The following is a 13,854-nucleotide window of genomic DNA, read 5'->3' as shown; positions in this document are numbered from 1 at the left end:
AGTGTCGTGAGTTGATAGAGGACGAGGAACAGCGTGGATTCGACGAAGGAGCGGAGCGGCGGGAGCACGAGCGGTGGGACTGTGAGTGAGACTGTGAGAGTGTAAGTGAGTGAGACTATGAGACTAAGAAAGACTGAGAGTGAGCGAAAGCGACTAAGAAGGAGTCTGAGAGACCTAACAAATGACCTAACTCAATGGACGGTAGGATTAGATCTTAACAAATCCAACGATTCAAGTAATTTCAAATAAATATATATATATATATATATATATATATAATATTCGGTTCGGTTCGGGATTACCAAACGCTTTCAAAGTTGTGGCCGAATCCCAAATCGAAACTTTCGGGACAGGTTCGGTTTTGGGTACCGAATATTTTGGGAAATTCGGTTCGGGCATTCTTCAGTCAAATTTCGGGACGGGTTCGGGACGGTTCGGGATTTTCGGGAAAAAGTTCCACCCCTATGTAGCATTATTCCATTTATCCATGAATCTATTCCAACTAATTAACCAGCCAACCAAACAACATAGCTAGCAGTCTCTCACTGATCAAGGCTCGGTTGGACCCTCGCCATTTTATCCTCATGTGTTCATGGTTGAAGCATGCTTGGTCCCGAAGGGTGGCAATCAGTCGCTTTGCTTCCACTCATCACTTTACTTGATAGTTTATTAATTTCCTAGGATTGTGTATAATCAAATCGTGGGGATCTCAAGTATAACGGGATTTTTATTGAATCCATTGCTCTGGTTCATGTCATACACTGAAACATAATAGAATTTTCGCAAATTATTGTGTCCATAGAACTCCTCATTTGGTTTGGTTAAGCTTCGGACGAGGCATGCAACTATAACTTCGCCCAACTTGAATGCTAAAACAAAACAAACGAAAACTTTAAGTAAACAAAAGTCGCACAAACATGTATTTAGAACATGTTACATATTCCCTACTTGAACAAAATTTTCCCAATTCCACTATTATTTTTCTTACAAAGTCTGTTCATTACATGGTATTTTCAAACCTTGTCGGTGATTAATCTAACAAAATCCATCGTTTGACCAAAAAAAATGTATTTTATTTGAAAAAGACGTTAATTTTGTGGTTCAATCAGAAAAGTTAGCACACACTATCCTGGTGAACTCATCCAGCACAAACCTCTTCATTTCATTTCAGATTGTAGGAATGTGACAGGAAAAATTCCACATTTTTCATAATTCACCCGAAAGCACAACAATAAATGATAACAATTCTCAACCATTGTTTTTGAATTTCTGAATGAACACTTATCCGGCTACCAATACTGAGATCAGAACATGAATCAGAAAGGTAATTGAATGATTCTAAAGCCCAAAAATTAGCTTACGGTTTATATGCAGCTACTGGTACAAATAGATACTTCCACAATCTCTAATCATTCTCAACTTCAAGCTTCTCGTAAATTTCTTTTCCTCCGCGGAACATAGTTGAGTCGTGAACGTTTGTTCTTGACAGGAGTACAGCAGCTCTGACCATCAACCACCTTGCCTCTTAATTTTTTGTACTCCCTTGATCTTAAAACTGTCTCCATAATGGTAATATCTTCACGGATTTCGTGTCTGGAGAGAGAAGCCAGACCAGGAAGAACGTCCCTCTGAAAATCTTTCATTCTCCTCCCCCTTCTCAACTTAACGCCAAATTCCTTACTGTCATTGTAATTTACTTCAGAAGGCTTTGATGACACACAATAGGTATCTTCAGTGCTCCCTGCTAGATTTAGTGTGAGTAACTCATAAGAATCAGAACACTGCGGTTGTTCACTCTCCTTCGTTTCCATCTTTGTTGAACCTCCTACTTCGTAAGCGCAATCTTGATAATAGGATGAACTCTCCAATGAGATTCCGACAAGTGCTTCAGCTGCTGCTCTGATCAAAACATCCAGTTCAGCTGAATCTCCTCCCTTGTTGAGGTCTTTGTGTTTTAATTCATTGTTGTCAGAAGATCTTCGGTCCTGCTCACCCATTAAGGTTTCTGAAAGTTGAGACCCTCCATGTGTTCCTGAAAACTGATCAACGGAAAGGGGATTTGAGTTTCCGAATTCAATCTCAGACTGCATAGTCTTTCCGCTGCTGGAATCATCTTCGGCATTGCAGCATGGTTTACATGAAGCAGAAGATATATTGCCATGTCCGTCTCGATCAGTTTTTTGACAATTATCAGTATATGGAAATACGGGGTCTTCTATTTTGTTGTTCTCACAATTCACTTGTTTAGCAGAAGTACACGAACTACTTCGACTGTTTAGGAGTTTCATGATGAACCCATTGTTTTCATTACTGGGGTCACTACTGTGGAAACCAACTGCTTCACAGGGGTCTATCTTTGATCTAGACGCAGCCTCCAAGCTTTCATTGCCCATTCCGCTTATGCTCGATCCATCAACTTTCAAATTTCCAGCATTGTATTTTTGAAACCTTTCAGAACTTTCAATTGAGCTATTACTATTTTGCTTTTTCCCAGTTCCGAAACAATGAGTGCCCTCCTCTACCTTGCCAACTAATCTGTGTAAATGTGACGAGCTAGCGGTTGAAAGATGGGCTACTGTACGATCATTTGAGAGACAAGATGAATCATCATACTGAATTTTGTTGAGGTCCAGAACCCCTGTTTCATATGAACCGAACAGCTCCCTCCTGGTGGAAGAATTGTTAATGGCAATGCCACCGGAACACTTTTCTAATCCTGAAAAAGAGACCAACACAAATTTTAAAATTTGACAAGACTGAAATTTCAGAAACTCAATGCCATGTAAACAGTTGTGCACAGATATGTGAACCTGTACCTTGATTGAAAGGATTCCTCTCCCTGCCATCTAAATGAGGGTAACTCTCGGCAGCATGAAACAATAGATTTTTCTTCACACTACTTGAGATGATCGGATCAAAAAGGACAGAAACTTCTAAATTGTGGGTTCCCCTGACGCTTGTAATTGGAGCAGTACTGCTGAATGAAGGTGACTGCTCCAAACCCTCATTTGATGTCCTTTCAATCGATTCTTCTAAATCAATCACGTGTTGCGAGCCGGAATGAGTTTCTAAATCAAACCAAGTCCTCATAGTACCTCCCTTTATCCTATTGTCCTCTTGAATACTCAGGGAAAGCTTCACCTCAGCTGGATCTGTGAAATTATTACAACACAGATCACCTAAGTTCCAGAGTTACTTTCAAGCGATATTATTATCCTTCAGGAGATTCTTACCAATATAGCTAAGAAATTGGTCTGAGGGAAGTTTAAGCTCAGGAGTCCTCGGCTGGATCTTATCATCTACACCCTTGCACCCTTCTAACAAGTCCTGAAATTTGAATTGTGTAAAGCGGACTTCAAAGACAAGCACCAGCTCATCACAATAACACCACAAATTATAAGTAGTACAAATGAAACTAGGTTAATCATCGACCCATCTTTAGAGACTAGATGTTTCATTTATCTCTGCTGCAGGCTACAGTAAATGCAGATAGATCCTGACAAAATTAGTTGATAAGTTTGTTACATACAACAACAACAACAAAGCCTTTTCCCGCTAAGTGGGGTCGGCTAGATGAATCCTAGAACGCCATTGCGCTCGGTTCTATGTCACGTCTTCCATTAGATGATAAGTTTGCTACATAGGCAAAACCAAATTTCAGTCCAAATATTCTTCATTAGACCTACTGCTGTCAGTTTGAAAAGATCAAATACACAGCAACAAAACAAACAAGGGCCAAATGGGAGCACAAGCGGTGGCTGCTTCGACTCCTCTTTATCATAAAACCATTCTTCACAACATGTAGGAAGTGAAAGATTCACTTACCATAGGTTCATCTCTAGCATAATTTTTCAGAGGTAAAAGATTCGACTCAGCTCCAGCTATGTTATAATTGTATCCACCAAACTCCACTGGGCCAAGGTTCTGCATCAGCGTCTTCTGTATCCTATATAGATGATGGAGTTGATGAACCTGTATGGAAATCGGTAGCGAAAATTATATACAGTGGAATCTATCTTATTTTTTCACATGTTTCCCAATATGCATCTTAAACACATGTAAGGCCACTTCAGTGAAGCCTACTTTAGAGTGAAACCCAAAGTTTACAATCTTCCAAAATGAAGCAGAAAGTGGAAATGATACAATTCTGTTTTTCTCACGCCTTCCATAACATCAATAGACAACAAGGTTTTCCCATTGCAAAGCTTTTTTTTTATACGATAACCAATCATGCAGATGAACAAAAAACTGTGGTCCTAAATTATGCCAGGGCATGACTCAACTTTTATCCCGTGATTTAGAGTATCCTAATACCTGCTTTTTAAACACAATCTCCTGGCTGAGCATAGTCTTCCTCAAAACGTCGTTTAGAGAACCAGTGTATGCTTGCACTGAATTCAGATCACGATCTCCTCGCATCAACATTTTTTCTGTTTAAGTAATTACATCAAATCAGATTTGCATCTTGGAGCATGACAGAATTTATAAACAATTTCCACGATACACTTCAATGCTAGTCCCTACAAATCTCTGTCTAATTGCAAGTAATAAGAAGTGGTTTCTATACAAATCACTGTACAGAAACTATTAAGTAAGTAAGTATTCAAACTGGCAACTGAAATCTTGTTCTTTGCCGTTTGAAGGAAGAGTTTGCAAAAATATCTGTTGTATTCTCTCACTGGCTTTTTAGCTATGATCTCACCCCCACCGACTTTTTCTAGCGATAATCTGTTTTACACCACCTATCCTTCCCTCTCCTTTCCTCCATGGTTTGACCAACAACTAAATTTACCGCAATTAAAAGTAATGTCACCGTAATCAATCCAAATGCAATTCTTCAAGATTGAACTAATTATAATTAAGGCTTATTAATTAATTTTCCCCTTCTAATTTTACCCCCTAAAACTTGTTTTGCCTCACTTTGCCCCCGAAACTACCATTTTCATCTCATTTAGTCTCAATTCACCAAATTTTTGTCAATTCCTTCAAATAGGCCTTAAATTAAAGGGTAGTATGGACATTAGTTGTTGACTGAACTTTAAGGACTGGATTCACATGCCTAAATTCCTTTCTCCTCTTTCACGTAACCCTAATTTGTTTCTCCAACTCTTCTCGCCACAATTCACATTTGGCTTGGTAAATATGTGATGATCACCCAAAATCTCCACGTAAGTGCCATGTTGCCAAGCATGGGGCTTATTTCTGCCTGCGTAACAAATGATACTAACCTTTAATGTAAGGTCTACTTGACAGAATGGATGAAAATGGCAGTTTCAGATGGCAAAGTGACAAAAAACAAGTTTAAAAGGGTAAAATGAGACTAAATGGCAGTTCCAGGGGGGAAATTAATTAATAAGCCTATCCACAAATAAGTTCAAAAAATGTAAAACAAAAGGAAGAGCCTATAAACATCCGTTGAACCTGAGTAACCAATTAATGAGACCTCTGTCATCCTAGTTGCAACTGTGGTAATCCATCTAATTCTCTTCTACGCTTGTCTGGAATTGATTCCCCACATCAATCACAACGTCGACAAAGTTATCACTCTTGATGAGACGATAACCTAGATGTGAGAAAGGTTAATATCATGTTTTATCATTTCTGGTATTTGGGGAGAAAATGGTTTTGTGGATAATCTACTCACATGGCCCATGGAAATTGTTATGCAGCCAAACTACTTCGTAGTAAAGGTACTATTACTATTAATGCATCAAACTCCTGAACCAAAATTGAAAACCCAAAAGATCATTACTTTTTAACAACTCAAACAACAAAGAACCAGGAAACAACAATCAGACAACACATTCCACACCCAACTACTGCAATATAATTCAACCAACACAAATCCCATGTACCAATTTCTCTATACATAGCAACCCAATCTCCAAAAACACATCTTTCTGCAAAATTTGGAAATGTAGAGAGGGGGAGAGAGAGAGTACCAAGGTGAAGAAATATCTGCTTCTTCTTCTTATCCTTCACTAAATTCTCATTTTCTCCAACATATCCAAGGGACTGCGATCCAAAACCGCTGCCATGATTCAACTTGAGAGAGAGAGAGAGAGAGAGAGAGAGAGAATCGGATCACGCTGCGGTCATCAAAGGACTGATGGCGGAAAAGAAATTTCTGCCCAGAGAGATAGGAGAGAGAGGGGGAGAGTAGCGAGTAGCACGCGCAGGAAGGGCGCGTACCGGATCACATCCCAGTTGTTTCCACAACCTAATTTTTAATTCATCCTCTGCCGATATTTTTATCATCTTTATGTCTCTTTCTAGTTTCTCTCTCTATCTTTCTCTCGGTTGTTGGGATTCCTTTCTCTCTCTTGTTCCTTTATTTTCTCTCTCTATATCTCTCTCTTTCTCTCTCTTGTTTCTCTCTCTGCACTTGGATTTCTGTTTTAAGGAGGAGCTGTCACTTGTCAGACGTGCTTCTGCAGGAACAGTTTGAACTGCAAAAGTAATTGACAATGTATCTTCCCTACTACTTGTCTTGACCTTCTTATCCCTCCTAATATCTCCCAAATTCCACTTTTGTCCTTTTTCGAGAATGGACATTTTTTATATTTTAAGGTTAAGCCATCTGCTAGGACAAGAAGGTTCTCTTTAGTCCTATAACCCTCTAAAAAATTATATTTTAATAAACAATATCAGGTTTATACCATCTTCAACTTAAGGGGCCAAATGACCATAATCCAAACATAGTCATGTGACAAAAAATCAACATACTCCTTACACTCCCAAACTCTCTCATCTCAAAGTCTTCCATCTTCATCTGCTTGCACTAAAAGGGTGCAACAGTAACACCGCCACACCACCTCGTCACCCTGGCGATCCCTCTTACCATTGTTACCAACCTCCATTTGAGAATTGAGCTCCCTAGGCGTGTACGGACCAAGGAAGAGTTCATATTGGTTTGACTTTTTCTGGCAAGTTTCTTCCATCCAAGACCAAGCTGGGAACACAGGAACATCAGGGAGGACAGTTCTCTAGGAAATAAAAATTGTGGTCATCCGACCACCTTCAGATCAATCTCCCGGCCAACACTAACCACGACTAGGCTTTCAATAAGTGAAACACATTGCAAGGATCTTCGATACCCGCCAGACGGGTTCGACCCAACAACATAATTTGTGAGTGGATCTTTTCTTTTATATATATATATATATATATATATATATATTAATGAAATTTCCGCGTGATTGCCATAATTAAAATAAAGGTTATAAGAAATGTCTTATTGTTGGGAAATTATGAAATAATCCTACAGGATGCACATGTAAGCTTACTATAAAAGGATGCCTTAATTATATTTATGGTCAAGAATAGTATTATATTGACTAGAATTGTTGAATTACTGTGGCATGATCATATTTACATTATCTGCTCATCGTTGCTGCACCGGTATTAGTACTCGCCCAGAGCCAGGGCTAGTTTTTCACGTGTATGTTCACATCGCACCGTACGCTGACTTTGGATCCATTGTAGGTGTTAGTCTTGTCCTAGATTGCTATAGGCAATTAGGACTCGTATGTCATGTGCATAACACTAGTCTTCACGTGATTGTAGTACTAGAGCGTAATTCATTATTACTCTCAATCTTGTTCATGTCAGAATACCTCTGCATGAACTCATGTATCAGCATATGTCGATGAGCACTCAATATGATATGTTTGTTTACGTGAGATTATGTGACTGCCGACCGTTAGATGGTTACTTACGAAATATATTGTGATGTATTGAATTCTTAAGATATTGCAGGCTACGGTAAGTATTTTTATACTATACGTAGTATGTATATTTTGGAAACTATACTTGTTTTATGATGAGGGGTTATAATGTTTCAAAAAAGTTCTTATAAAACTTTATTTTTAGGCCCACTCACCCTTGTTTTTTTGCCTTTCCATGTTCTAGTGTTGAGCTTTCGTGTTGATAAGGATTCTTGCTAAATCTTGGTATAGGTGGCTACCTTCGATGGTATAATTCACATCCTACCTTACTGTACTTTACTTATGGTTTGACATCACGTGTGAAATAGATTCATTCCTGCTCACAAGGGCACTCTTATATTTAGGCACTTTTAAGCTTAAATTTATTCATATTTTCCTTATTACTACACTTTATGGGTTTGTCACCCTCTTGGTGGCAGCTAGTACATCTCGAGTCAGAGTCTAGGTGGATATTTCGGGTTAGGGTGTGTCAATTTGGTATCAGAGCATAAGTTTGGGCAGTATTGCGTACATCGCACATGTGATGTAAGCATTCTCGGTTCTTGAGCCTAATTTCTAAATCTTGCTACCTCGTCGAGCACGGAAAATGTGTTGGCTTTTTTAAGTTATGAGAGATTTAGATGACTTATTGACCTTCTAGAAGAATATTTTGGTGACTGCCTCTAGACTTTAAACAAAGAAATTGTGTACCACTGTAGATTTATCAACCTATCCCACTACTATTATCTCGTCATCTCTACCAACCTTTCGAGTTAGAAAACCAATAATAGTTTTGATTCCTTGGCAGTATCCTTTAGTATACCATCTATCAGAATTCTTACAAAATTTACTTTCGTTAAGATTCCAGAAATGCTTTGAGCGATAACCTAGTGCTAAAGTGGTAGCACTCAACAGAAACACTAACCTTTTCAAATGCACTAGTGATCATTCTGGATCTTCTAGAGGAAGATCGACTTCCGTTTAAATCCGTTCTAAATTATTAGCAAATTCCTTTTTTCTTTTTTTCTTTTTTTGCCGGCATTAGGACATTCCAACCAACACTGGTTCCCAGATTTCCTTTTGATGTTGTACTCGTCATTTCAATGAGTATAAAATGGTGAGTATGAGTTATTATACCTTCGGGTAGTAGAAATCCTAAAAGCAGTAATCAATCTCTCCTAGAATCAACGAAACCACATCTCAGGACCAGTTCCTTATCAATCATCTGAAACCATCTACCCGAGCGGGCTTTAACCTATAATTAGCCTACGGTTGCGCTACTAATTGACCATACTATCTGATATCCAGGAACTGTCATTCAGTATTTAGATGGTATGATTTCTGATACTAGACACAGGTACTAGTATCTAGGAGTAATACATTTTTGCCAGAATGTCAGTTCATAGTTTTAGGGTAGCGAACGATATCAAAATATCATATATACGTTAATTAGCGGTGCAACTGATATACTGACTAACAATGACAACCTGAGCCGAAGAAATTAAAATCGTGGAAACTTTAGGAGCAAACCTTGTTGGAGAGCAGTAAACTTGTAGTTGTTTCAACTTTACTTTCCACTTAGGTAACCAAAACCACTTCCACCAGCCATCTTTCCGATCACTTCCACAGACAAACATTAGAATTGTAGCACTAGTTTATTTCATGCTATAAGAACGAGATTAGTATTAAGGAAGTTGTGAAGACCTTTAGTGCGTGGCATTGTGAAATGAAGTGGTATGCTACGTTTTGAGGACGTATATCTCTAGCGTCATTTCTCAAAATTTTACCTGGGATACCATTGAAGCAGGAAGTAGAAGAAACCATTGATCTATTTTCTCATACAACACCAATTTTCCTTGTATCTTCTTAAACAACTCAGATGTCATTGAGAAAACTTAGTTACAAAAACTTACCGAATAGGAATTTACCCAACCAAACATTTGAACTTTAGGAACCTCGAACCTATTCGCGAAGGTGAAAGATTAAATCTTAGGATCGTACCTTTATTTTAGCAACTCAATCAGGTGACAATTAAAACCGGATTACTGCGAATTAATGGCTACCCGACCAACTTTTAGAGTTCGAGTTTGCTTCCATAGCTTGACGAATTCGTAGTAGTCTTACCCATGACTTTCTCATCTATCCCAGCAACAAGATCAAATCCTCTAAACACTGAGAATCAGCCTTATACCAAATTCCTCAAATGTTAGTTTTGATTAAATTGGTACTTTTGGGAGACGTGATCTTAGCAAATGATATTCTTTTCATTTCTCCCAAAAAGGTTGTAGCTAAAGAAGTGTGACATCCCACAAAGTATTGTGAAGTATGAGATATCCTTGGTCTTATTAACTTTATCGGCAGTTATAATGACTTTTTAATTATAGCGTTTTCTTCCCAAGTTGGTCGAAGAAAAATTAGTTTAGTTGAGACGTGGAATATGATTAAAGTTGTGACAACTAAGGTGTTGTCTATTTCCTAACCTTGTTCGTACACTCTTCGATAACATCGAAAATTTTGAAATCCACGATGACGTTTTCTTTGGACATTTTGGCTATGTCGATGCAACATGATTGGATATCGCTTATGTTTCCCAATGGTTGGAAATGTACGAAATGAACCATCTTACTTATGACCTAGAGTCAACAATTATCATCTTTACTTGACAACTGGGTGACACCTCTATGTGGAGAAACGTGTCCAAAATCTTTACTAACCTTAGACCTCTCAAATACATCTTTATTTGGAAAGAACTAAATTCCTGACAGCGACGATGGAAAAACCAAATCAATGCCTACGATTGCACTATCGTGTATCACCCCTGTTATGCAAACGTAGTTACTATTTACCACAACAACCGATATATGTACACTCAAACACTTTCAGCCTAAAAACTTTCACTCAAACACTTTCAACCTAAACGTAGTTACTATTTACCACAAAAACCAAATCAAGACCTCCAAAATCTTCTATCTCATTCTTGTATCCAAATGGAGATGGGGAAATATCACCATAAACTCCCTGTACAAGGTATCTTGTACATGTAAAGATTATGATGATGTCTCGGTGATTATCGACTGACTGACAAGTCAACTCACTTTCCGTTGGTCCAGGGAGACTACATTTATATCACTTAGTAAAATTTCTCATTCTTGAATTTTTCTAATTTTCTGGTGTTTCGATCAATATCTACTCTGACTGTGATTCTACATTTATCTTCTTATGCTGGAAAGCATTGTAGTCAATCGTAAGTACATGTCTACCCTATTACACTTCGTACTATTTTTTTGAAGCAGTCAAACTATCTAGGAGAATCACTCGAACCTTAGAATTTTAATTATGACCTTTGATTTCTCAATCACGCAACAAATACTCTGGTGAACGGATCTTTACCGTTGGTGATTGAATATTCTGGAACCCACCGTTGTAGCGACATGTTATGCATTCAATCCAGTTATCTTGTACTCTAGATTTGATAGACTTGCTTTGATCCTCAAATTCTTGAGTGTTCTTTTAGCCTTCTTGACATAGTTTTTCACTAAATTCAAGAGAAATTCACTATGAATTTGCTTGTTAAGGCGTTGCGGACTACATGGTGTGCATGTCATTACCGTATCTCACCGTGATACATGTTTCACTTCCAAGTCTTGGGAAGTCTTCTTGAATGCTATGAGTACAAAGTTGTTATCTGGTACCACACTTCACCCTCAAACTAATGGCCAGTCTGAACGAATTAGCCGGACCTTCGTGGCATGTTGCGTTTATCTGTTCTATAGTTTTAGGATGATTGTAGTAGACACTTACATTTGTTGAGTAGCGTGTAATGACGCTTATTATTCTGGTTTGGGTGTGATATCATTTAAAGTGTTGTACAGAGATTTTATGCACAATACATAATTGACAGAGAAGTGTTGCAAACAGGTATTTGAAGAATCGAATTTACAATGTAGCAATTTTTTGTGCTAGTGACGTTATCACCTGAGGGGGGTAGTACGTGTACACGATTGAGGCATTAATCAGACGATTTATGTGTATTTCCTAATGAGGGGCAAGATGGTAATAATGCACCCTCAGGAATTTTTTACTTGCTTATCATGACAACAGTGAGTTGTCGGTATTGTGGGTTGCAGACTATAATATCAATAACTTATTCATTGGATTTGTTAAGCAAGTGGATAAGTAGGCCCGTCTACGTTAGTATTTTTATTTATTCACTTATCTATTGTTGGGCTTGACCCAAAGATACTACACGCTTATTCTTGGAGTATGTGACGCTACGAGTGCATAGGAGAAATTTATCCATGTTCGGTTTTGATTTCAGTACAACTGTTTTAACTTTGCTTTATTATATATGCATTTTGATGTTATGTTATTATATATCTATTTTCAACTTTATGTTCATAAAGAATTTTATATTCTAGTATTTTGATGTTATGTTATTATATACCTCTGCATGAACTCGTGTGTCAGCATATGTTGATGAGCACTTGATATGATACGTTTGTTTATGTGAGATTATGTGATTGCCAAATGGTAGGTGGTTACTTACGAAATATATTGTGACGTATTGAATTCTTGAGATATTGTAGGCCACGGTAAGTATTTTCATACTATATGTAATATGTATATTTTGAAAACTATACTTGTTTTATGGTGAGGGGTTATAATGTTTCAAAAAGGTTTTTATAAAACTTTATTTTTAGGCCCACTCACCCTTGTTTTTTCGCCCCTCTAGGTTCTAATGTTGAGCTTTTGTGTCAATGAGGATTCTTGCCAAATCTTGGTATATGTGGTTACCTTTGATGGTATAATTCTCATCCTACCTTACTATACTTTACTTATACTCTGACATCACGTGTGAAATGGGTTCGTTCCCGCTCACAAATGCACTCTTCTATTTAGGCACTTTTAGGTTTAAATTTATTCATATTTTCCCCATCACTACACTTTTTGGCTTCGTCACCCTTCTAGTGGCGGCCAACACAGCTCGATTCGAAGTCCAGATGGACATTTTAGGTCAGGGTGTGTCATATATCCTAATAAAGTTGAGATAAATACAAGCAGATGAAGACTGAGTTAGCTTGATTGCCTTATGATAATGTCTTTAATTTCTCTTGCTAATTTGTTGCAATTTGGCTAATTAATGATTTGGTTGTGATGAAATATTTGGTTGTGTTTGTTTGTAATTTATTGCAATTTGGCTAATTTATGATTATTTTAAATTCCATAAGAATTAAAATTTTAAATTGATTTAACATTCATGGGCATTGGTGGATGAAATTTTCAAATTTTTTTTTTTTTCAAAATTGTATGATACTAATTTACCAATTAGTGCTAGGTAAATTGTTGTGTTGTATGTGACAATCAAATTATTTCAAAGGCTGAAGTGGGGGTTTGTATCTTTCAATGGATGAGATTGAGATAAGAAAGTCAAATCCAACAAACAGTTCAGAAGTGATGAAATCTAACATTGTCAGAGTTTGAACTTTTTATGTTGAAAGGTTCTTAAAAAAATTTAAGATAAAACATCTAAAAATCAACTTAAGAAAAGTTAACACACAAAAAAATTATCGCATAATCAAATTACTACATAAATAAATAAATATAGCATGACATAGAGTCCAAAAGAAATAACCTCTCATTGGAAGAGATTCTTTTATAAAGCCTCACCTTGGAGCTCTAAAATGGGCTATATCCACAATTTTTTCAGTCCTATATATAGCCCCTCACTGGAGATGCTCTTAAAAGCCAACCAGATCAAATTTACTATACAAATATGACATTGCAATGCATAAGGTAAGACGGAGTGAAAATGAAGGGTACATCTTAAATTTAGGGTAGTGTTATTCACACACTTCTTTTTACCTCACACACACCCTTAATAATTTTGTCCACTAATATTCTTCAAATCATTCGATTTGACGCCCAAAAATTAAAAGAGGTGTGTGAGAGGTAAAAATGAGTATGTAGATAGCATCATCCTAAATTTAACACTTTCTAAACAAGAATTAGGCATTGCAGATAAGAGTACGGGTAAATTTGAAGTATGTGGGACACGAGGTGAATGTGTAATTTAAGATTTGAGATTTGACTACAATCTTACAAGTATAGACTATTGTCATTATTTGACAGTCATATATGATATTATTAC

The 13,854-nt window shown here is 37.3% G+C and overlaps 1 protein-coding gene across 1 annotated transcript; it reads right to left on the bottom strand.

The window, feature by feature from the left end:
• Positions 1-1,190: 1,190 nt before the first annotated feature.
• On the bottom strand, positions 1,191-6,217 carry LOC137722752 (uncharacterized). Its single transcript, XM_068461834.1, has 6 exons — positions 5,943-6,217; positions 4,315-4,430; positions 3,826-3,972; positions 3,234-3,327; positions 2,817-3,152; positions 1,191-2,716 (listed from the first exon to the last, which is right to left on the bottom strand). Exons 2-6 carry the CDS (start codon positions 4,423-4,425, stop codon positions 1,422-1,424), a joined length of 1,983 nt encoding a protein of 660 aa, XP_068317935.1. The 5' UTR covers positions 4,426-4,430; positions 5,943-6,217; the 3' UTR covers positions 1,191-1,421.
• Positions 6,218-13,854: the final 7,637 nt, after the last annotated feature.

Source organism: Pyrus communis, chromosome 17 (assembly GCF_963583255.1).
Source record: "Pyrus communis chromosome 17, drPyrComm1.1, whole genome shotgun sequence".
Taxonomy (NCBI): Eukaryota; Viridiplantae; Streptophyta; class Magnoliopsida; order Rosales; family Rosaceae; genus Pyrus; species Pyrus communis.
Note: the sequence above shows the minus strand (reverse complement) of the source record. Positions and strands in the feature narration are given on the sequence as shown.